Source organism: Anoplopoma fimbria, chromosome 9, assembly GCF_027596085.1.
Source record: "Anoplopoma fimbria isolate UVic2021 breed Golden Eagle Sablefish chromosome 9, Afim_UVic_2022, whole genome shotgun sequence".
In the NCBI taxonomy this organism is placed as follows: domain Eukaryota; kingdom Metazoa; phylum Chordata; class Actinopteri; order Perciformes; family Anoplopomatidae; genus Anoplopoma; species Anoplopoma fimbria.
Window position 1 is genome coordinate 7,171,006 of NC_072457.1, and position 23,829 is coordinate 7,194,834.

Consider the following 23,829-nt stretch of genomic DNA (forward strand, 5'->3'; position numbering starts at 1 on the left):
CACTCAGATAGAAACCTTCCCAAGCCAAATAAAACTATTCGACCGCAGCCACTATTATTGCAAAGCTTCTAAATTTTAACATTGTCACTGTGAGCATGCTGATGTTAGCATTTAGCCCATTTAGCTCAAAGCTGTGATCGGGTACAGCCTCACATAATGGCTAGCTTTGTTAAAGACTTGCTTTGTTTTAATGTAATTTTCCAATCTTTTGATGCCTCAAAATATGTTTTTTGTGATTTTGTTGAACTGATCCTTTTAATATACAATAAAAGAAACACATACTGTCTGTGATAAAGTTGGCCTAAAGTGCATTCCCTATTGTTTGTCTGTCACCAGGTCCTGTACCGGACTCTGAGCTACAGAGACCGTGTCCCAGTAGAAACGGGAACAAACACTCGTGGGGACCGACGCTCGACCACCGAACCCCCAGAGCGACCGACGGACGACCCGGCTGAACTCTCCACGCAGAGCTCGGCCCCCGGGGTGCTGAAGATCTTTGGAGATGAAATTTGTGCCGGTGCCAACTACAAGAGTGTTCTGGCCACCTCTCGCTCCAGTGCGCAGGAGCTGGTCAAAGAGGCACTCGAGCGCTACTCCCTGAACAAGAACGCGGCCCACTCCTACGTCCTGTGCGACGTTATCGGCCGCCTTGAGGGGGAGGCGGGATAGGGGGAGGCGGGTGGCGGACCGAGTGCTTGCGTGCGATGGGGGACAATGAGAAGCCTCTGTTGCTGCAAGAGCTTTGGAAACCCAGAGAAGGACACGCTCGCAGATTTGAGCTGCGCAGGAGAGCAGAGGTGGAGGAATTCAACGCCAAGGAGAAGGACACCATCACTGCTGGTGAGGACACACACACACACACACACACACACACACACACACACACACACACACACACACACACACACACACACACACACACACACATTAAGATAGACAGGTGCACACACACACACACACACACACACACACACACAACACACACACACACATTAAGATAGACAGGTGCACACACACACACGCGCACACACAGCAGCTGGTCTAATTCTCTTCCTTTCTTGACATGTCAAACTCAGCAGAAAAGCACAGCTCGTTACCTCGCGTGCGTGCGTGTGTGTGTGTGTGTGTGTGTGTGTGGGAATAAGAGCTTTCGTCACAGTTATTATCCTGCAGAGAAGTTGTTGTTCCTGGGTGATAACCAGTGTTTTTTCTGTCATTGTGGTGTGTTCTGTAAAGACAGGGTTTCATTTGAGTCTTTTTTAAAAACGCACACACGCGCATGTGCAGTTGTGCAGTTGAGCACTTAAAGACAAACACACACACACACACACACACACACACACACACACACACACACACACACACACACACACACACACACACACACACACACACACACACACACACACAGCAGTGCAGAGGAAATGCATGGACAGCAGGTCGATTGATTGAGTGAAAGCTGAATCCTTTGCGACCGGAGGTGTGGATGTGTGTGTGCACCCTAGTGTTTTTTATGAATGACACATTTCCTACTACAGACATGATATGAAGTACCTGCACACAACTACTGTATCACACCTGAACTGTGTACACTCAACTGATGCTGAAGTTTCGGCGAGAGATTCACTCTATTATGTAGATAGATTTTAAGAGATAATGTGTAAAGAAATTGCACAAACTCTGTTGTAAACGTACTGTTATGAGTTCACATCTGCAATGCAGTGATATGAATCTATGTCTGCGTGAATGTTTGTGAACCATGAGGTGACCTTTATGAAGATTGGTTCACTGATGATGGATGAAAAGTTTGCCATTCTCACACACACACACACACACACACACACACACACACACACACACACACACACACACACACACACACACACACACACACACACACACACACACACTCACTCACACACTCACTCCCCCCTGTGCATGAAGACATTTAGAAACACCCAGCTATTGTACTACAGTGTTCAGAGAGATCGTATTTTCAGCCTCACAGTCCCACATTTCACTTTGCAGCCACACTAACATTTCTCACGAAGCATGCCAGGGTTTACTGGTTGCTATGTCAACTTGTTCTGCAGCCAGAGAGTCGGTCAACAATCTTTTTTTTTAATTTTTGCTGCCCGGTACAACCGTTGTACACTGTTTGGACAGGACACAAGAAAATATTAACCAACCCTGTAAAAGCCATAAAAAAAAGAATGCTATTCTATTGTTTTCTAATGGTCAACAATTCCCATAAAAAGATTAAAAGTCTTGATGCGGTAGACCATTTCTCAAGGCTGTCTGACTTTCCTAATCTGTCTGTTTTTTTTAAAGGCCTTTGAGTGCCTGTATTTGTGCATATATTTAGCACGTAAAATATGCGAGTCCCTCCTTTCTTTTTGTGTATTTTCACTTGGAAGCCCTATTCACTACTTCCCCTGTTTTATTTATTTTTTTAAATTGGTAATTTCCTACAACAGCTGCTCACTTTAGATTTTTCATTACTCAAAAACTAAACTGTGCATTTAGTTTGGACTATTTTCAACCACGGATTAATATGCATGTTGTGTGTTTGTGGGTATTAACAGCAGGACAATATAGCGACTCCAATTAAACTGCAGTGGTCATTGTGATAAAGGAACATGTGAGGCTTTGGCAATGCATAGTTTTAATACGATCAATTTGTTATCAATTTTGGGATTTAAATTGTCTTTTTCACCAGCCTTCTCCTGCAAAAGCATTCCTTACTGTTCTTAGAGACATTTCAGTTACAGTTACACAACAAAAAGATAATCACAGCAAAGAATCCCCTCTGGGATAGAACTGGTTTGTTAACTTATACATATTTTATACAAATATTTTCATTTTTACACTAACCTCTTCTCTTTTGTGTTATAGTGAAAACTAACAAAAACCCTGGAGTCTCTATTTTCTTTACTTCTCTGTCTTTCACCTGTTATTTCCTCCCCTGGTTTATGTGCGAGCGTGCATGCACATGTGTGAATTGTGTGTATTTTTACACACTTTTTGACTTCGAGATAGCTTTTTAAAGGTACTGTAGGATTTCCATTAATTACATGAACATATCACAGCCAAATTAATTGTAATATCAACCCTCAGTCATGCAATCTACATTCCCGACGCTGCTGATTTCAATTATTATAAAATCAAAGACAAAAACACCCAAATCAATCTAAATGAAAGCACCAAGCGGATTAAAGGTGCTATAGTTTTAAATGAAAGTATGCAGCTGTTGCTTGACATTGAAGGTGATATCTTAATAATTTGACAGTGATATGTTAGAGGAGGAAATCCTGTACCTCATACCTTTAACTGTATCTCTCCTTACTAACTGCTGATGTTACTCACAAGAAGCACAGACTCTTTTATTTTTGCTCCACAGTGCATGCGAGTCTTGTGGTATGCGGATGATGTTTGTGTGTATGGGGGTTATTCTGTGCTTGGTGTTTTGGTGAGGGGGTGTTTTCTCAGCCTCCTTAACCCCTCCAACCCTGCTGTAGGGCCAAAAACCTCCCAATTCCTGGCGGCTCTAATGGGTCGGTCCGGGCTGGGCAAACACAGGAGCTCCCCCCTGCGGTCTGGTCGAGTGGTACAGTCCAGCTCTAAAGGTGGGGACTGGCCTCAGGTAGGGTGGCTGTCAGTCATTGCCATGGAGACCACCTCTACCTGCGTTGTCACCAGCGACCACCCCCATTTGCCAGTGATTCAACCTGTGTGAGTGTGTGTGTGTGTGTGTGTGTGTGTGCGTGCAGAGCCATTGCATGGCCACAAGTTAAAGTCATGAGGAGCTGCTCAGTTCACCGTTCATCAGGTTCAATGTTACGTGTGCTGCTCCATCCAGCACCATTTACTCCATCTGACTGGTTTGTTTTACGTAGTTTCCACTCAGCTCACACATGACTGTTCATGCACTTATGTACTGTTCTTTACCCAGACTTCACTCATGAGTCAGACATACATGCATAACAATGCACATGTCATGTTTCAGCACACTTCCTTCTTATTTTTGATCTCCTTCTGTGTCCTCAACCTCTCCTCCTCTCTGCCTCTCCCTTTTTTTTATGCCTGTTCTCCCTCTTGCTATTCTCTCTCCCTCTTGCTATTCTCTCTCTCACGCCTCCTCTCTGCCTCCCTGTAGATATTAATGCTCAGGCTCGTAAGCTCCAGAGGAACAGGGCGAAGGGGACGCTGACCCTGCCCCGATCCAGCAACTCATCATTCTGCCGGAGCCTCAGCGAGACCAGCCTCAACCAGGTTTGAGCCCTCACACAGAAGCCCAGTCGGGGTAATTGATTGTCATTTTTCATGTTCACTGTTGCCAATGAAATCCTGAATGCATGTGTGTTTATGTGCGTGGGTCTGCAGCTGGGAGTGGGAGATGAGCCCAAGCGCTATTACTCCACCCTGCCAGGGCCTTTAAGGGCTCGGGAACGGGAGGCAGCCTCCAGCGGCCGGAGGAAAGAGGAAGGGAGTCAGGGAGGAGGAGGAGGAGGAGGGGTGAGGCACTCGCTTTACCAGTCCCCGCACCTCCTGCTGCTACAGGGATACAATCGGCAGGTGAGGAAAGGGAAGGGGTTCATGTGTGAGAGACGTCTAAAATGTCAGATTGTGTGATGTGTTTTTGTGCCGTGTGTGGCAGGACTGTCTGGTTTACCTGCTGAACAGAGAGCAGCACACCGTCGGTCAGGAGACGCCATCAGCTCGCCCCAACATCTGCCTCTTCTCTCCTGACATCCTGCCCCTCCACTGCCGCCTGCGCCGAGTCCCCGCGCCCCGTCGTCATGCCAACAACAACAACAAGGGAGAGGAGCCGGGGGAGAGCCAGCGGTCCTGCGTCGCCGTTGAGCCAGTGCTCCACGCCACCGTTCTGGTGAACTTTTCCCGCTGCGAGCGCTCCACCACGCTGCGACACGGTGACCTGCTCTCCTTCGGAGCGCATTACATCTTCCTGTACAAGGACCCCACTGGCGCTAAGCCCTTACCCGCTCAGACCTTGGCACGCCTTCGCTCCCTGGGGCAGCTTTACGATGCAGGGGTGGAGGAGGGGGAGGGCGGCGCTCAAACTTGTAAGATGTGTGGTTCTGTGCTAAAGGACAGAGCGGCGCAGGTGTCCAGTGTTCCTGCCATCAGACGCAGCTTCAAACCTCACCTGGTGAAGCCCCGCAGCGTGGGGACGACAGCAGGAGGGCCACATAGTTTATCCGGTGGGGAAGGAGGACGAGCAGGAGGAGGAGGAGGAGGTCAGAAAAGAAGGCTACAGCTGGAGTTTGACCAGACTCATGAAGACCAACTGTTGAACAGGATTGTGTCTCTGATCGAACCCGGAGGTCTGTGATTTGATTTATGTTAATAATTTAGTAAACGATATAAGACGCCAGTTTCACTTATGCAGTGAATGTATTGTGTTGCAATTAAAATGTTATTTCAACAAAATCTCACATTCCTGTAGTGGTATATAGCCATGCAGATGGTTTATTTGTCCCACTTTTGAGAATTCTGTCTCTGACGTCATTCAACCGTCACACCAATACAGTGGAGTCGAATGGAATTTAATTTGTGGTGTTAAAAGCATTAAAAAAAATGATGTTCTTTATAGTTTAATACTTGGTAACATTTTTTCACAAAGACCAAAAGTAGTTCAAGTTTTTTTTAAATCCGTGAGCTGCATCAATAGTCAGAAACCACCAGAGGTATATGAGAAAATGTCTGTTTGGTGAACTCTGGTGAACTGAACCTTTTAAACTTCTTCCCAGGAGACGACCATAAGCTGACACCTGCCTACCTGCTGTGTCTGTGCATTCAACACTCGGCTTCAACCTTCCCACCGGGGAGTTTTGGAAAACTTCTGCTCAAGATTGTCCGACGAATCCAGACCATCGCATGGGTCAGTGCCCGTCTGTCTGTGTGTCTACCCTGTCTCTTTGCCTGTCTCTCTCTGTATCTGTCGGCCTCTCTATGTCGGTCTGTTTACCCATCTCTCAGTCTGTCTCTGTCTGTTTGCCTATCTGTCTGTCTGTTTGTCTCTCTCTCTCTCTCTCTCTCTCTCCGTCTGTCTGTGTGTCTGTCTGTGGCTGCCTGTCTCTGTGGTACTTTGGTCTCTGCTTAAGATGACCTCATGTGGGGAGAAACTGGTCAGCCGTGTCGGGTCAGGTGAATAGTTAAGCAGGGTTGCATATCACATGTTTTGTACTGTATTACACACACGCACACACAATATTCTGTATATTCAATGAATTGTCTGTCCCCATAGCAACTTCCACACTAGAAAAAGTTGAGGCATATAGGTGAAGTAATAATGCTGAATGTGCTGATCGAGGCTGATTCTCTTTGAGTTGACCACATGGATTCAGAAAGGCCACTGGGCATTAGCCCTCATGTGTGTTTTTATTTTATTTAAAAGATTAAAAAGTATCAGGGTCTCACCAAGGAAATTGTCCAGAAACCCAGATCTTGACACATTCAGTGTAGCCATGAGATAACAGCCTAAATAATATATACACTGTTTAAATATATGTCATTCGCTGTGTGCTTTTCTTCTTTTTCTCCCTGAAGGTTTATGTTTTATTTGTGTAAGAATGTATTAACTTTTGATATTAGGGTGAGGTGGTCTGCTACTGGTATAAAACACTGCAGGAAACCAAGAATATGGTGCAGCCTACTGTGTTTTATTCCAAGGGTTATATATCCTTTTTCCAAAAATGGGTGTTGGGGGGGAAAAAGGGGGTGGGTCATCTTATAAATAGAGTTAAGCCTTTATTCGGTCCAGTGAGGCACAAAGTAATCATCAACATGCGTCAGTGTGTCAGGTTTTGTAATAGTGGTATTTCTTTCTGCAGGTTAGTGATAGTGTCATGAAGTTCGTTTCTCCTACGCACATCCTAAAAGTTTAATGAGCACTTAATTGCTGTGTGTGTGTGTGTCTTACAGGAGAGGACAAAGGATCTGGCTCAGAAGCAAGCTCAGCAGTGAGTATCGCTTTCCAACAGAAAAGAGAGCACATGTGCTCATGTACCGTTTTTCAGTATGTATTTCAGTGTGTTCAGTATGTCTGCCTAACTGTGTTTAACCCTTTGCTCTGTTGTGTGTGTGTGTGTGTGTGTGTGTGTGTGTGTGTGTGTGTGTGTGTGTGTGTGTGTGTGTGTGTGTGTGTGTGTGTGTGTGTGTGTGTGTGTGTGTGTGTGTGTGTGTGTGTGTGTGTGTGTGTGTGTGTGTGTGTGTGTGTGTGTGTGTGTGTCCACGTGTGTGTGTCCACGTAGCCAGGACCCGGCCACCCTGTCTCTGCTCAGTATCTCAGACTTGATCCCAGACCTGCAAACCATCTTCTTCTGGATGTCCAACTCCATCGAGATCCTCTACTTTATACAGCAACGAGTACCAGCGTACACACACAGCATAGAGACACTGCAAGGTATGATGAGTTTGTAAACAACTTGACTGAGGAGTCATTACTCACACTGACATACAGTAGACGTTGATGCAGATACATCCCTCCCTCCCTCTGCCTCTTAAGTACGCCTCGATCTCTGTCGTCTGTGTTTAGGGTCAAAGGAGTCGCTGCTGTCTGCGACCATATCAGCCAATGAGGAGGCGATGACTATCTTGGAAGAAGTGATCATGTACACTTTCCAGCAATGTGTCTACTATATCACCAAGGTAACTTGTCACCGCGGCAACAGTGCCATCTTTTTAATGAGGGAGACATTTTTTTAATCTAGTTTTTTCTTTATCACGGGCTTGATGAATGATAAGGAACACTCATTTAGACAGAGAACCACACACACACACACACACACACACACACACACACACACACACACACACACACACACAGAAACACACACACACTACTAGATGAGGTCTGACTATAAATAGGTTAGAAGTTATTTTTCAATTTCAGATCCCTTCCATCATAATGCCTCACTGTCTGTGTATGTGTATGTGTGTTTGGGTTTGTGTGTGTGTGTGTTTTGTGTGTCTCCAGGCTCTTTATGTAGTGTTACCAGGTTTGTTGGACTGTAATCCATTCCCAGTCGACAGCTCTGAGCCCTGCTGGAAAGGAGGTGTAGGGTTTCCCGAACCTGTACGCAGAGTCCTGCAGGTAAGCACATGCGTTTGTATTGTAGTACAGTTAAGGTAGTCAGGAACATGAAAATGTACTTGATTATTAATAGTCATAATGTGTCAAAACATTTTTTTTCATAAAGGATGTCTTGTTTTGTCCACTTAACATTTTTATATAGCCTGTATAGATTTCTTCTTAAATCAAAATTTTAAGATCCCGACCACACATGTTTTAAAACAAAAATACTCCGCTTTGAATAATCAAATATGCTTTTTCCACAAGACATAAAAATGAACTGCTTAAAAAAAATCTTACAATTGCGTTTACTCCTTTTTGCTCATTGACAAATCCAACATCTATGAATATACAAATATTGTTAAATTAAAAAGTTTAACTGCTCAACAGATGTCTCCAACTTCACTTAAAAGTCAGTCCAGGAAAACAGGTTATTTCATTATTCTCAGAATCCTCAGAACTCTTACAAGAAACTAAAGAATTTTGACTTCAAAAAAATAAATGGCCGCGGGGATGTTTTGTTGAGTATGAACACTAAGAGAGATGCAAAACGATCTTTTTTTGGTGAACTAGCATATCTCTGCAGAAGAATTGCAATGAAATCACAAAATGACAAAGACGTTTATATAGTATAGTCATTGTTTAACAAATATTGATGGAGAGAATATAACAGAATATCCAAAGTTGTTTATAACATACGCGTGTGTATAAAATAACTGTTAACTGCACCTGAAGGGGATATGTTCTGCAAGGAATGAGACACAGTAAGGGTCAGAGGGGATTGTTGACATCTTTCTTTATTTTGCTTCATGCAGCAAGAAGTCAAGGTCAAGGTCGAGACATCTAACCTCTGGCTTCCTTTTTCCATATTTTATTTCTAATTTAGATTCTTGTGTCTTATTCAAACAGAATTAGTTGGGACCTTTCTGACATTTAATTAACCCTTTAACTTATACACTTAAAACGTTTCACAAGACACAAGAATATTTGAATTTAATGGAAAAGTGCAGCCATAAATCGTGATGCATAGCTTCAATGAAGAGATGGAAACTGCCGATACAGAATATATGCGATATATACATATTTATATATATATTTTTTGTCCATATTTGACATAGATATGACGTCTTTTCTATGCTCACCTGTGTTTTTACTTGTGTGTGTGTTCAGGTGTTTCAGAATGGCCAGGAGCTTTTGCAGGGCTACCAGGTCCACCCGGAGATTCAGGCTCAGATGTTCGCTTACCTCTTCTTCTTCTCCAACGTGTCGCTATTTAACCAGCTAATGGACAAAGGTAGGTCAAAAAACATGGGCACTCACACTCCATTAGACCTCCCTCAGGGTTTGCACAGTTGTTGGTGTGAGGGGGAGAGTGAGAGAGAGAGAGAGAGAGAGTGAGAGTGTGTCCTTGTGTCCTTGTCAGCGTTTTGACAGAGATTTGTCCTCAATGCCCTTCCCCTATCTGCATTCTGTCTCCCCCCCTTCTCCTCCTGCTTCTTTCCTTCCTCACTTCCATCTGGCCATCAGGGGGTGAGACAAAAAGGAGTAGAGGTGGGATTGGATGAAGGAGAGAGAGGGGAGATAGAGGAGGGTAGTGGGGAAGGCTGGCAAAGGTCAGAGTGAAGGGTAAAAGGCTGGAAGGCCACTTAGTTGTAGTAATAACCTTGCAAATAGTATATTACCTTGTTTAAAAACAGAAAATAGCCATTTACCCTGGGCTTTATCCTTGTGTCCAACCACCTATTACTCCCAACCTCTCCACACCCTCCCTCTGTATCCCCAGCCACACAAATATACACTCACGCACACGCCATATGTCTTCATTAGCCAATGGAGACAGGAGAGATCACATGTCTGGCAAAAGGAGAAGGAGAAATAACTTTATATTCATACAGAGGCTCCCCCGTCCCCCCCTTCCTTGTCTCCACCTCCCTCTCTCCATCCGTCTGGCTTTCTCTTTCTCTCCCTCGCGCCCCTTCTTCGTCGCTCATTGACAATTCTCCACCGCCGGTGTCCATGGTAACAGTGAATTGAGTTTGTGGCAGGTAACGCTGACGTTTGCACCGAGCGCTCTGCAACACTCACTCCGTTGGCTCGATTTTATGGCAACTCAGAAAGAGATGTGACGTGGTGCAGAAGCTCCGTGATCTGTGTGATGTGTGTTTGCACGTGTGTTGTGACACCTTTTTCAGACTGTTTAGTTTGAGAGTGTACAATGACTTATCTGTGTTTAAAGGTGTGTGTGTGTGTGTGTCTGCAAACCAGCTGCTTTGAAGCATTATGACACATTTGCTGAGAGGTTAAGGGATGTGTGTGTGTGTGTGTGTTTAAACCAGCTGATTACATTATGACCATTTGCTGAGAGGTTAAGGGATGTCTCGTCCATTTACACATAGATTACTGTATGCCTAGACATAAGCCTATTACCGTGTGTGTGTGTGTGTGGGGCCCAAACATATGTCAGAATATTTTAAAGGTTGTGTGTGTGCTGTATGCACATAATGCTGTCAGTTTGTCTGCCTCAAAATCCCTGTCCCTGTCTGTAACTTGTAGAGAGAGAATTTCTGTCTTATCGTAAACTGTCAAGGGCCAAAAACTGGCATTGATTGTCTGATTAAATTCATAATCTTGTTTATTTTACTGCCAGACAGCTCCCGATCTTACCTTAATTCTTCTATGAAGTGGGACTGTTGGTCTTGGCTACACAGACCTGACACTATCTTTTGAGAATCCTGGATTGAAGAGTGCAAACTCTTTCATTATTCTCTGACTTTAGTCAGATCTTGCAAGATTTATATTTGAGCTAATTTTATTTTAGAGAACATTAAACATTTGAAAACTTTGTCTTCATTCGCTGAATGAAAAAAGGTTGTTTTATTTTATAATAAAATGATTACATTTCTCAAAGTAATGGATTTCAAGGATACATTTGAAACATAAAGGATCTGTGTTTACATTTGCATACGCCACCTTATGCTCACATCTATGTTTCGTCTTTTGTCCTATCACTATACTTGAAGCCAGAGGTGCACTATTAGTCGATGCATTGTTTAAGGCATCGACTAATACGAAAATATTCCCTTGTTCTAGCTTCTAAATAGAGAGGACTTGCTGCTTTGTCTTATGTGATAGTAAAGTTGAATATCTTTGTTTTTTCCACTGTTGTACAAACAAAGCAAGCTATTTGATAATGTACAATTGGGCTTTACTATTTTCTGACATTTAAGGACCATACTATTCATTAATAGTATGATAATACGTTTGTGTCTACTTGATGAGTGCAGATGGAAAGTAGAAAGTAGCTGAATCTGGTTCATCTCTAAGGATCAGATGAATTATTTGGTAGATGGTCCTTGATTATTAAAAATGGTATCAAAAAAATATTGTTTTGGCTTCTGTACAGACACTCAGGTATCGTTAGCATAAGTCCAGTTGTTTGTCATTGTTTGTACCAAACCCCAGCAGAGGCCTGAGCTCACATTGGGGGGTTAGCCTATTTCAGAAAGCTTAAATAGGAATTATAGCTGCAGTGAGGTAATGGAATGACAGATTGACAAACTATGGGATACCATCGCGACAAATGCCAGATTTCAATTTATCGCCTGCTTAACTTCACACAAAACTTCCTTTCAGTTCTTTGATGTGTAATAAAGAAAGAAAGGATTACACAGAGGGAGGAATGCTGGCTGTGTGCTGGTTTATTGTCAGCTGAGCAGCTCTGCAGCACTCGATTTGTATTCTGCAAGCAGGTGGCTGGTGGTTGTTACTATTGATTCATTAACTTCGATATATACTTGCATAAAAATAAATATCCGTAGTGTATAAAATCTGTATTGTTGTACAGGACAAACACATAGAGAGAAACACAGGCAGTCTCTCTTGTAGTCTGCTTTTCTCTCTGACATGCTCAGAGCCAAGAATAGAAATCTTCTGCAGTGCCTCTGATGAAATTATTATATCAATATCTAACTGTGGTGTGTGTGTGTGTGTGTGTGTGTGTGTGTGTGTGTGTGTGTGTGTGTGTGTGTGTGTGTGTGTGTGTGTGTGTGTGTGTGTGTGTGTGTGTGTGTGTGTGTGTGTGTGTGTGTGTGTGTGTGTGTGTGTGTGTGTGATAGTATGAAACTACCATATCAGAAAAAATTAATAGTAAATTTAATAGTTTGTAATAAAAATGTCAAACAATATGTCACAGAAATGTGTATCAAAAAAATGCCACAAAAGAGTCCTAGAACTGTGTGTGTGTGTTTGTGTGTGCAGGTCCATCTCGGGGTTGGTTCCAGCGTTCAAAGGTGTTGCAGATTCAGGCGTGTTTGCGGATGGTCATGGAGTGGGCAAGCAGGTCCGGTCTGGGACATCTGGCTGACAAATTCTTCACCAAACTCAACAGCACTGTGTCCATACTGGCCACTCCCCAAAAACAGCTCACACAGGTATCACACCCACACACATTTCCCCAAGATCTTATACAGGATAGCACTAATTAGGTGGCAAAACTTGAAAATAAACAGGATTTACCCTCAAATCTGTTTGAATGGAGGCCATCAGTTCCAAATGATTGCTGTTGAGATGCTTAATCCAGCAGACTTCCAATTAGAGGGAACACAGAACAGCAAAGCTTTGATTGACAGTAATCAATTTTCTGACTGTTTTGTACACGTCCGAAGGAACTGTTGTTCATGAAGCAAGTCACTTTGATCAGCTATTGATTGATGACGCTTTGAAAAGGTTTTGCCAGGATCAACTTGTGACTGCCTGCACATTATCTTAACTCCTGATTGCTCGGTTGTATTGGAAAAAATGACCTTCCTGTTAATCTCTCCCCTCTTTCTTTCCCTCTTTTATTTCTTCTCTGTGTGCAGATGAGTTGGCGAGCTTTGTCCAGTGAGCACCCGGCTCTGAAGCCTGTCCAGCTGCACAGGATTCTCACCCAGTACCAGCTCACAGCAGAGCTAGGACCCGTCCCAACATGGCAACCCAGCAGTGAGGATGAAGCGTATATATACAGAACAGGTGATTGTGTGAATTTGTGGGCGCGAGAATGGACTTTTCCCTGAATTCAATCTCGTGTCCGGCAGTTAAACGTGTTTAAAAAATTCTGGATTTTTGAATGAGGGAGAAGGGGTAGATGCATTTTAGATATTTTTTATAACAAAGTAAGTAAACTATGTGGAAAAACCATATCAGACATCAGAGATGGAAGAATTACTCAGATCTTTAATTTGAAGTTACTGTGAGGAACTTATTACTGGTTACGAAAAAGTCTCAATTTAATACTAATGCCTCTATACGAACTACATAAGTAAACAAGACTATCAGCTAGAAGATTGGCTTTTTTAATGCTTGTTATCGGTGCCACTGGGTCAGCAAATCAGAGGAAATCAAGCAGGTTCACCAGAAGGTCCCTCAGCTTTGCTGTAGCCTTCAGACTGCAGTTGAAAGGGCCGGTGGGAGGAGGAGAGCTCCGCACCCGGCTGCAGCATCTTCTCCTCCAGCCAGGATAACCAGGAGCTGAGTGAGGCCGACTTTCAGACCCTGCTGCAGTAAAATTAGAGGTTTTCTAAAGCGACTGTGGTGCTCGGAAACCAACTGCTTTTTGTCCACAGGGACTTTGTTACAATTTAAAGTCCTGCAGGCCCTCCAGTCTTGTTGGATTATAGGTATTGAAACATTAAGAACTAACTATTTTAAGTGTGTACATCGCTTATAATACATCATAATATATAAGTTGATTGTAAAACTAGTAACTATTGCTGTCAGTAAAATGTAGTTGAGTAAAACGTTCAATAATTGCATCCCATTTGTATAAGAAGTATAAATGGAAATGCTTAAATTAAGTAAAAAGTAACTCAAGAGTGTACTTGCGACATTCAATTTAGTATATATGATAGTTCATCATAACATCCTATATTTTTCTGTTTAACAAACTACTATGTAACGCATGTTGAGGGTGCACCTGTAAACATGCCAGATAGTGATCAGAAGCCTGAATGAGGTGTTAAATGTCAAATTATCCTGGTTTCTAACAGCAATCCAGCTAGCATATTAAGGTTTCTTAAAACAGGAATCACAGTTTAACCTAGATTTCTGAATCCAGGATATGATGTGTTTTTGTGCAAACACATAAACTGTTATACTTCCTTGTCATAACCAGGATACTTGTGTGCATCTGAACAAACACGAGCTACCAAATCAAAAATGTGTCTAATTTAGCCATGTAGAAAATATTTGTGCAGTCCTCGATGAGTTTTGGGTTGTGAAAGCTGCAAACCAGAAACAGAAAAGCAATCCTGGATCAGGTCTTTTATGATGTATGTGTGTATAGGGGATTTAACATCAGTTTGTGTATGTGTGTTCAGTTGACCTCCTCGAAAGCTTTGAGAACCACCCTCCCATAGTGCTGCCCAGCGCCGGCTTCAGAGTGGACCTGGACAGCGAGTGTGTGGAGGACAGCATCTACAGACAGCTGCTCTACATCCGCCACTACCTGTGGGGGCTACGCACCAAGACGCAAGCACACACCAACACTCCCAGTGTGCACACACAATCCAATGGAACCAACACAGCTGACTGGCCCGACGTTCAGGTCAGACAAACACACAGTGCATAATGTCAAATGCACACACCTAGCAGTAATCTAGGCCATGTGCCTCGGCAGCTGTGGTTGTTGAGGAGTTCCTCATAATCCCATAAATGAAAGACAAAAACCCTCTACTCCAGCCAACCCGCACACACATACACATACTCACTCACAGAAACCTAGACATGGTTAAATCATGGTTAATCTGATTAGTCTTTAGGCTGTCTAATTAGTGGGAACGACTGACTAGACCATAATCCCTAGTGTTACTGCACCCTCATATGTACACATATACACACACACAGAAATGCATGCATTCACAAATATATCCAATGGTTAATTATTCCAATTAAAGATGTTTAAATTGTGTTTAAATGTTAAAGATATTTTATAGACAGTTATCTAGGAACAGAGCTTTTTGTGCACTGTGACAAGAAAACTTTTTCATAACCAAAAGATAACAGGAAGATTTATTTTCCTTCCATTTTCTAAAAACTGCACCATCATTTTAGACCTCATACGGTTTTCTAAAGTCTTTCTATCCAACCCCGACACAGAGGGAGTTGTTGCCTCCGACCCACAACAGTCCCCGCTCTGGGGGTCCTGGGGACGAGTTGACAGCTGAGACGGTAGAGGAGAGAGGACGGGACAGACCCCCAGGCCAATCACACACACACAGCCTCAGAAGGAACGGCACCATCCACCACACTCGGACAGCAAATCCAGACCCGTCCTGCCTCTTGACCCCTCCCAACACCCCGCTGTACCCAGAAGGAGGAGGAGGAGGAGGGCATATCATAGGCCCCAACACCCAGACTAACGGCTGCACCAGCAGAACGGTGTCCGAGTGTAAAAAGACCAACGGACTCATCAACAACGGACTGGAGGGTAGGCTGTATAATATACCGGAGGTGGGCAAAAATAACAGGAACACTTGAGCAGCGTATTGGAATCAAGAACAGAAACAAACAATTAATGGTCTTAAAAATGACCACTATGTAATCAACAACATTGTAAGCTGCACATAAGAAGTATTTTGTGGTGGGCTATTGTGCAGAATCACATATTGTGTGGTGTTGTTGTTATTTTTGCCACTCCAAAAGTGCTGTTTAAATTTTAAACCTTGCAGTTCATTATACACAATATTAGGGATTCACCGATCTTTTTCCAATTTGGATACTTTAGGGTTACAGTATGGCAGATATGGTACCAGTGCTATCTTTTTTTTACAAATTTTAGCTCTCTAAATCTGGCTACAGGGAACTCATAAGAATAATTGTTATGTAAGGTAACATGAGGCCAGAATTTACTGTGGCAGTAAAAACTGACTGAATAAATGTAAGTCATATTATTATAAATTAAACTGTATATAATGTTGACCGGTCACATAATGACCAACATGTGACCCGCTTCCAAAAAATGTCATTACATTGTTTCAGATCGGTGCATCCTTACACGATACCTTATCAGTACACAATATACACGCTGCTGATCATGAAGATAAAGTTGCTAGTATCACAATCCACTGTAACTGACCAATGTGTGAAATATTTAGTCCTTCACCCTACTAGAAGACATTGTGTGTCATGTGGCTCAGTCTCCCTCCCTTGCTTGCGCATCTCCACTCAGTAATTTTCAAAGATAACAAGACATGGTGACGTATTTTGATTAAACCTGCACAAAATAAGTGCCATTCTAAATTCTCTTAATGCTGTATTCATCAATATTCATTATATTAATGGATTAAATGACTACAAAAATGATTAAAGCGAAACACTTGTAGGAATGAACCCACAATGAATTATCACCAAACCTGCACCAACAAAGATTTTTAGCGTCTTAAAGCTCATACATTTGGTTTCAACAAAACCTTTAGTGTTTGATTCAGTCTTGTATGCTCTCATTTATAGCTGCAGTTATCTGCTGCAAAAGTGTTCTGCTTAACCCACAGTAGGCTACCTGCCCACCTAAAAATGACCTGAAAACGTATTTAGCAACTAGCAGGTGAAGAACTTAGAACAGTTGTATGTCAGAGCCAAAATGAGAGCTAATATTAGACCAACATTGATTACAAGTCCTGCAACACGATTCCAATTGGAGATAATGTTGCTTCCTGTACGCTGGATGTGCAAGTAGGCAATTGTTTGCTAACATGTTATCATCAGAACTTAATAAGGTGATTGTACTGTATCAGAGTTTTATATGCCTCTGATTGTTCTGGGGTTCTTCTGTCCCCAAGAGACCAAAAATTGATGCATGCAGCTTCAAATTTGAACTTCTTTAGTTGAAATGCTTGAACTCATCGGTCAGCTCTGTTCCTCACATGACAGCAGTTCCTCTCCTGTGCAGTTTTTTCAGTGTAGTGAGTGTGACATCTGCAGGCTCTAGTCAGAAGCACATGTTTGTGTGTCAGATTAGCTCTGTTGCATGTAGCATGTGTCTCAGTATCTGTGTGTGTGTCTTCTGCACAGAAATACCTTTTATGTTTGTCCAACCCCCATAGCGAGACCCTCTGTGTGTGTGTGTGTGTGTGTGTTTGTATGTGTGTGTGTTTTTTTTGTGTATTTGGGTGTCCGTGTCCTCTGCAGGGTGTATAAGTGGGTGTGAGTTTCCTTTCCCTGTATCCTCCCTTGGCGCCCCTCCCCTACCTGATGACTTGTGTGTGGTGTTTGTAGTGGAACTGGACAAGGGACCCTACGGACTGGGCATGGGACTCATAGACGGCCTGGTGAGTAGATGGACGTTTTTAAAAAGATTTGACATTTTATCTTATCTGTTACTTTGGGTTTCAGGAGTGTGTTTTTGTCTTTGTTAAACAGTTGGTTTACTACTTCAGCTACAACTAATTTTGAAGCAAAAGTTAGAAACACAAAAACATCTTTAAGCATTGAGGCCAGATTCTCCAGCTGTGTATTGATCATATGTTTAGTATTGATATTTGCTGATACATTTTTGGGATGACTGGTCTTCATATCCACATTACGTATAAGTCACACAAGTGTTATAAACCCTTTACCTACATTTTTAATTGAATAATTTTGCCCCTCGACCATCTAAGTTACCCTCCTGAAACAATATTTTGGACAAAAGAGGCATTTATTTTTCATTTGTTTTAGTAAGAACTAGAATTATCGCATTGTGGTTGCAGTTAACATCCATGTTTGTCTAAAATGTCATACTATAGTATGTCGGAAAAAGTAAAAAAAAGTCATAATATAGTATGTCGAAAATAGTCATAGTATGCCGAAAAAATTCATAGTATAGTATGTTGAAAAAAGTCATAGTATAGTATGTCCAAAATAGTCGTGGTATAGTACGTTGAAAAAAGTTTTTAAAAAAAAGTCATAGTATGTCCAAAAAAGTCATGGTCATAGTAGTCCAAAATGTCCAAAATAGTCATAGTATAGTATAGTATGTCGGAAAAAGTTTAAAAAAAAGTCATACTATAGTATGTTGAAAAAACTGTAATGTAAAAAAAAGTCAGTATAGTATGTTGAAAAAAACAAAAAGTCATACTATAGTATGACGAAAAGTGTCATGGTATAGTATGTCAAAAAAAAAGTTTAAAAAAAGTCATAGTATAGTATGTTGAAAAAAGTAAAAAAAAGTCATAGTATAGCAAAAAAAGTCATAGTATAGTATGTCAAAAAAGTCATAGTATAGTATGCCGAAAAAAAGTATAGCATAAAAAAAGTCATAGTATAGCATGTTGAAAAAAGTAAAAAAAAAGTCATAGTATAGTATGTCGAAAAAAAGTCATACTATAGTATGTTGAAAAGAAGTGAAAAAATAGTCATAGTATAGTACGTCGGAAAAAGTCATTGTATAGTATGTTGAAAAAAAAGTCATAGTATAGTATGTCGAAAAGTTTAAAAAAAAAAGTCATAGTATAGCATGTCGTTAAAAAAAAGTCATAGTATAGTATGTTGTAAAAAAAAAAGTACACAAAAAGTCATAGTATAGTATGTCGAAAAAAGTTTAAAAATAGTCATAGTATAGTATTGAAAAAAAAAAAGTTTTAGTAAAAAAAGTCATAGTATAGCATGTCGAAAAAAGTTTAAAAAAAGTCATAGTATAGCACGTTGTTAAAAAAAAGTTAAAAAAGTCATAGTATAGTATGTCGAAAAAAGTTTAAAAAAAAGCCATAGTATAGTATGTCGAAAAAAGTTATAAAAAAAAAGTCATAGTATAGCATGTCGAAAAAAAGTCATGGTATAGTATGTCGAAAAAAAGTCATAATATAGTGTGTCGAAAAAAGTTTAGTCATAGTATGTCGAAAAAAAGTTTAAAAAAAGTCATCATGATGAAAAAAGTCATGTATAGTATGTCGAAAAAAAGTCATGGTATAAAAAAGTTAGTATAGTAAAAAAAAAGTCATAGTATAGTATGTCGAAAAGAGTAAAAAAAAAGTCATACTATAGTAAAAAAAAAAGTCATCCAAAAAAGTCATAGTATGTCGAAAAAAAGTTTAAAAAAAAAGTCATAGTATAGTATGTCGAAAAAAAGTTTAAAAAAAGGTCATAGTATAGCGAAAAAACAAAAAAAAAAGTCATAGTATAGTATGTCGAAAAAAAGTCATAGTATAGTATGTCGTATAGTATGAAAAAAAGTCATAGTATAGTATGTCAAAAAAAAGTTAAAAAAAAGTCATAGTATAGTATGTCGAAAAAAAGTCATAGTATAGTATGTCGAAAAAAGTCATAGTATAGTAAAAAAGGTCATAGTATAGCATGTCGAAAAAAAAGTCATAGTATAGTATGTCGAAAAAAAGTCAAGTATAGTAAAAAAAGTCATACTATAGTATGTCGAAAAAAGTTTAAAAAAAGTCATAGTATAGCATGTCGAAAAAAGTCATACTATAGTATGAAAAAAAAAGTCATAGTATAGCATGTCGAAAAAAGGGTATATTGTGGAAAAAAAGTAAAAAATCATGGTTATGTCAAAAAAGTCAAGTATAGTATAAAAAAAAAAGTTAAAAAAAAGTCATAGTATAGTATGTCGAAAAAAGTTTAAAAAAAAAAAAGTCATAGTATAGTATGTCGAAAAAAGTCATGGTATAGTACGAAAAAAGTCATAGTATAGTATGTCGAAAAAAGTCATACTATAGTATGTCGAAAAAAGTCATAGTATAGTATGTCGAAAAAAAAGTCATAGTATAGTATGTGAAAAAAGTCATACTATAGTATGTCGAAAAAAGTAAAAAAAAAAAGTCATAGTATAGCATGTCGAAAAAAAGTCATAGTATAGTATGTCGAAAAAAAGTCATAGTATAGTATGTCGAAAAAAGTCATAGTATAGTATGTCGAAAAAAAGTCACATCATAGTATAGTATGTCGAAAAAGTAAAAAAAAAAAAAGTCATACTATAGTATGTCAAAAAAAAAAGTTTTAAAAAAAAGTCATAGTATAGCATGTCGAAAAAAAGTCATAGTATAGTAAAAAAAAGTCATAGTATAGTATGTCGAAAAAAGTCATAGTAAAAAAAAGTCATAGTCATAGTATAGTATGTCGAAAAAAGTTATAAAAAAAAGTCATACTATAGTATAGAAAAATGTCATAGTATAGCATGTCGAAAAAAAAAGTCATAGTATAGTATGTCGAAAAAAGTCATGGTATAGTATTTCAAAAAAAGTTTTAAAAAAAAAGTATCATAGTATAGTATGTGAAAAAAGTTTAAAAAAAAGTCATAGTATAGTATCGAAAAAAGTCATAGTATAGTATGTCGAAAAAAGTTAAAAAAAAGTCATAGTATAGCATGTCGAAAAAAAAAAAAGTCATAGTATAGTATGTCGAAAAAAGTCATACTATAGTATGACGTAAAAAAAGTCATAGTATAGTATGTCGAAAAAAAAGTCATAGTATAGTAAAAAAAGTCATAGTATAGTATATGAAAAAAAAAAAAGTCATCGTATAGTATGTCGAAAAAGTCATAGTATAGTATGTCGAAAAAAGTTAAAAAAAAAGTCATAGTATAGTATGTCGAAAAGAGTAAAAAAAAAAAGTCATAGTATAGTATGTCGTAAAAAAAAAAGTCATGGTATAGTATGTCGAAAAAAAAGTCATAGTATAGTATGTCGAAAAAAAGTTTAAAAAAAAAAAAGTTAAAAAAAAAAAGTCATAGTATAGTATGTCGTAAAAAAAGTCATGGTATAGTATGTCGAAAAAAAAGTCATAGTATAGTATGTCGAAAAAAGTCATACTATAGTAAAAAAAGTCATGGTATAGTATGTCGAAAAAAAGTAAAAAAAAGTCATAGTATAGTATGTCGAAAAAGTTTAAAAAAAAGTCATAGTATAGTATGTCAAAAAAAGTTAAAAAAAAGTCATACTATAGTATGTCGAAAAAAAGTCATAGTATAGTAAAAAAAAAGTCATAGTATAGTATCTCGAAAAAAAAAAGTCATAGTATAGTATGTGAAAAAAGTAAAAAAAAAAGTCATACTATAGTATAAAAAAAAAGTCATAGTATAGTATGACGAAAAAAGAGTATCATGTAAGTCACGAAAAAGTTAAAAAAAGGTCATGGTATAGTATCTCGAAAAAAGTCGTGGACAAATAAGTAAAGCACACACAATTTTTTCTTCACAAAGGTTTATTCATTTCACCAAATGGTACTAGCAGGGAAACTTACAACCAAATTAATGGAGGTAATGACATAAAGTATACAGTTAATTAAACGTCCAAAATTGCAATAAGTGCTGCCAGGGAAAAATAAGTCCACAATTCCCAGGATGGGGCGAGTCTTGTAGAGTGGAAACATTTGCCAACTGAATCCATATCCTTGAAGGCCTCCAGCTCCAACCAGCCAGGAACACTGAAAGACGGACAATACAGCAAGAAAGTAACACAAACACAAGGACCTGGCAAAGATCCTGTGGCCATCACTTATACAATGTACAAAAAAGTCACAGTATAATATTCCAAATAAAGATTATAGAATAGAATGAAGAAAGTAATTGTATAGTATGTCGAAATAGTCAGAGTAAAGTATGTAAAAAAAAAAAAAAAAAAAGTAATAGAATGGCCTGTCGAAAAAAGTCATGGTATAGTATATCGGAAAAAATAAAAATAAATCATGGTATAGTATGTCGAAAAAAAGTCATCAGTATGTTGAAAAAAAGTTATACTATGGTATGTCGAAAAAGTAAAAAAAAAAGTCAAAGTATAGTAAAAAAAAGTCATAGTATAGTATGTCGAAAAAAAGTCATACTATAGCATGTCGAAAAAAGTTTAAAAAAAGTCATAGTATGTCGAAAAAAAGTCATAGTATAGTATGTCGAAAAAAGTATTAAAAAAAGTCATAGTATAGTTTGTCGAAAAAAAGTCATAGTATAGTATGTCGAAAAAAGTCATAGTATAGTATGTCGAAAAAGTCAGTAAAAAAAAAGTCATAGTATAGCATGTAAAAAAAAGTCATGGTATAGTATGTCAAAAAAAAAGTCATAGTATAGTATGTCGAAAAAAAGTCATAGTATAGTATGTCGAAAAAAAAAGTCATAGTATAGCATGTCGAAAAAGTAAAAAAAAAAGTCATAGTATAGCATGTCGAAAAAAGTCATAGTATAGTATGTCGAAAAAAGTTATAGTAAAAAAAAAGTCATAGTATAGTATGTCGAAAAAAGTTTAGTAAAAAAAAAGTCATACTATAGTATGTCGTTTAAAAAAAAGTCATAGTATAGTATGTCGGAAAAAGTCATACTATTTTAAAAAAAAAGTCATAGTATAGTATGTCGAAAAAAAGTTAAAAAAAAGTCATAGTATAGCATGTAAAAAAAGTCATAGTATAGTATGTCGAAAAAAGTCATAAGTAAATGTCGAAAAAAGTCATAGTATAGTATGTCGAAAAAAGTATAGTAAAAAAAAGTCATAGTATAGTATGTCGAAAAAAAAAAAAGTCATAGTATAGTATGTCGAAAAAAGTAAAAAAAAAGTCATAGTATAGCATGTCGAAAAAAGTCATAGTATAGTATGTCAAAAAAAGTTAAAAAAAAGTCATAGTATAGCAAAAAAAGTCATAGTATAGTATGTCGAAAAAAAGTCATAGTATAGTATGTCGAAAAAAGTTTTAAAAAAAAAGTCATAGTATAGTATGTCGAAAAAAGTCATACTATAGTATGTCGAAAAAAGTCATAGTATAGCATGTCGAAAAAAAAAAAAAAAAGTCATAGTATAGCATGTCGAAAAAAAAAGTCATAGTATAGTATGTCGAAAAAAGTCATAGTATAGTATGTCGTAAAAAAAAGTCATGGTATAGTATGTCGAAAAAAGTTAAAAAAAGTCATAGTATAGTATGTCGAAAAAAGGTCATACTATAGTATGTCGAAAAAAGTTTAAAAAAAAGTCATACTATAGTATGTCGAAAAAAAGGTCATACTATAGTATGTCGAAAAAAGTAAAAAAAAAAAGTCATAGTATAGTATGTCGAAAAAAGTCATGGTATAGTATGTCGAAAAAGTCATAGTATAGTATGTCGTAAAAAAAAAGTCATAGTATAGTCGAAAAAAGTTAAAAAAAAGTCATAGTATAGTATGTCGAAAAAAGTAAAAAAAAGTCATACTATAGTATGTTAAAAAAAAAGTCATAGTATAGTATGTCGAAAAAAAAGTCATAGTATAGTATGTTGAAAAAGTTATAAAAAAAAGTCATAGTATAGTATTGAATCAAAAAAAAGTCAAAAGTATAGTATGTCGAAAAAAAGTTTAAAAAAAAGTCATACTATAGTATGTTGAAAAAAGTCAAAAAAAGTCATAGTATAGTATGTCGAAAAAAAAAAAGTCATAGTATAGTATGTCGAAAAGAGTTAAAAAAAAGTCATAGTATAGCATGTCGAAAAAAGTCATAGTATAGTATGTCGAAAAAAGTCATAGTATAGTATGTCGAAAAAAAGTCATAGTATAGTATGTAAAAAAAAAAAAAGTCATAGTATAGTATGTCGAAAAAAGTCATAGTATAGTATGTCGGAAAAAAGTAAAAAAAGTCATAGTATAGTATGTCGAAAAAAAAAAGTCATGGTATAGTATTGTCGAAAAAAGTCATAGTATAGTATGTCGAAAAAAAAAGTCATAGTATAGTATGTCGAAAAAGTTTAAAAAAAAAGTCATAGTATAGTATGTTGTAAAAAAAAAAAGTTAAAAAAAAGTCATAGTATAGTATGTCGAA

At 38.4% G+C, this 23,829-nt stretch overlaps 1 protein-coding gene across 1 annotated transcript in view; it reads left to right on the forward strand.

Moving 5' to 3' along the window:
- The window catches only part of radil (Ras association and DIL domains), a 44,481-nt gene that overhangs the window by 3,731 nt on the left and 16,921 nt on the right, over nucleotides 1–23,829 (forward strand). The window contains 16 exon segments of the mRNA XM_054605093.1: nucleotides 337–649; nucleotides 652–840; nucleotides 4,157–4,272; nucleotides 4,384–4,575; nucleotides 4,658–5,345; nucleotides 5,772–5,902; nucleotides 6,946–6,983; nucleotides 7,275–7,426; nucleotides 7,559–7,671; nucleotides 8,000–8,116; nucleotides 9,266–9,389; nucleotides 12,353–12,525; nucleotides 12,955–13,105; nucleotides 14,452–14,678; nucleotides 15,230–15,560; nucleotides 17,261–17,400. Of these exon segments, the coding sequence (XP_054461068.1) occupies nucleotides 337–649; nucleotides 652–840; nucleotides 4,157–4,272; nucleotides 4,384–4,575; nucleotides 4,658–5,345; nucleotides 5,772–5,902; nucleotides 6,946–6,983; nucleotides 7,275–7,426; nucleotides 7,559–7,671; nucleotides 8,000–8,116; nucleotides 9,266–9,389; nucleotides 12,353–12,525; nucleotides 12,955–13,105; nucleotides 14,452–14,678; nucleotides 15,230–15,560; nucleotides 17,261–17,400 (3,195 nt within the window).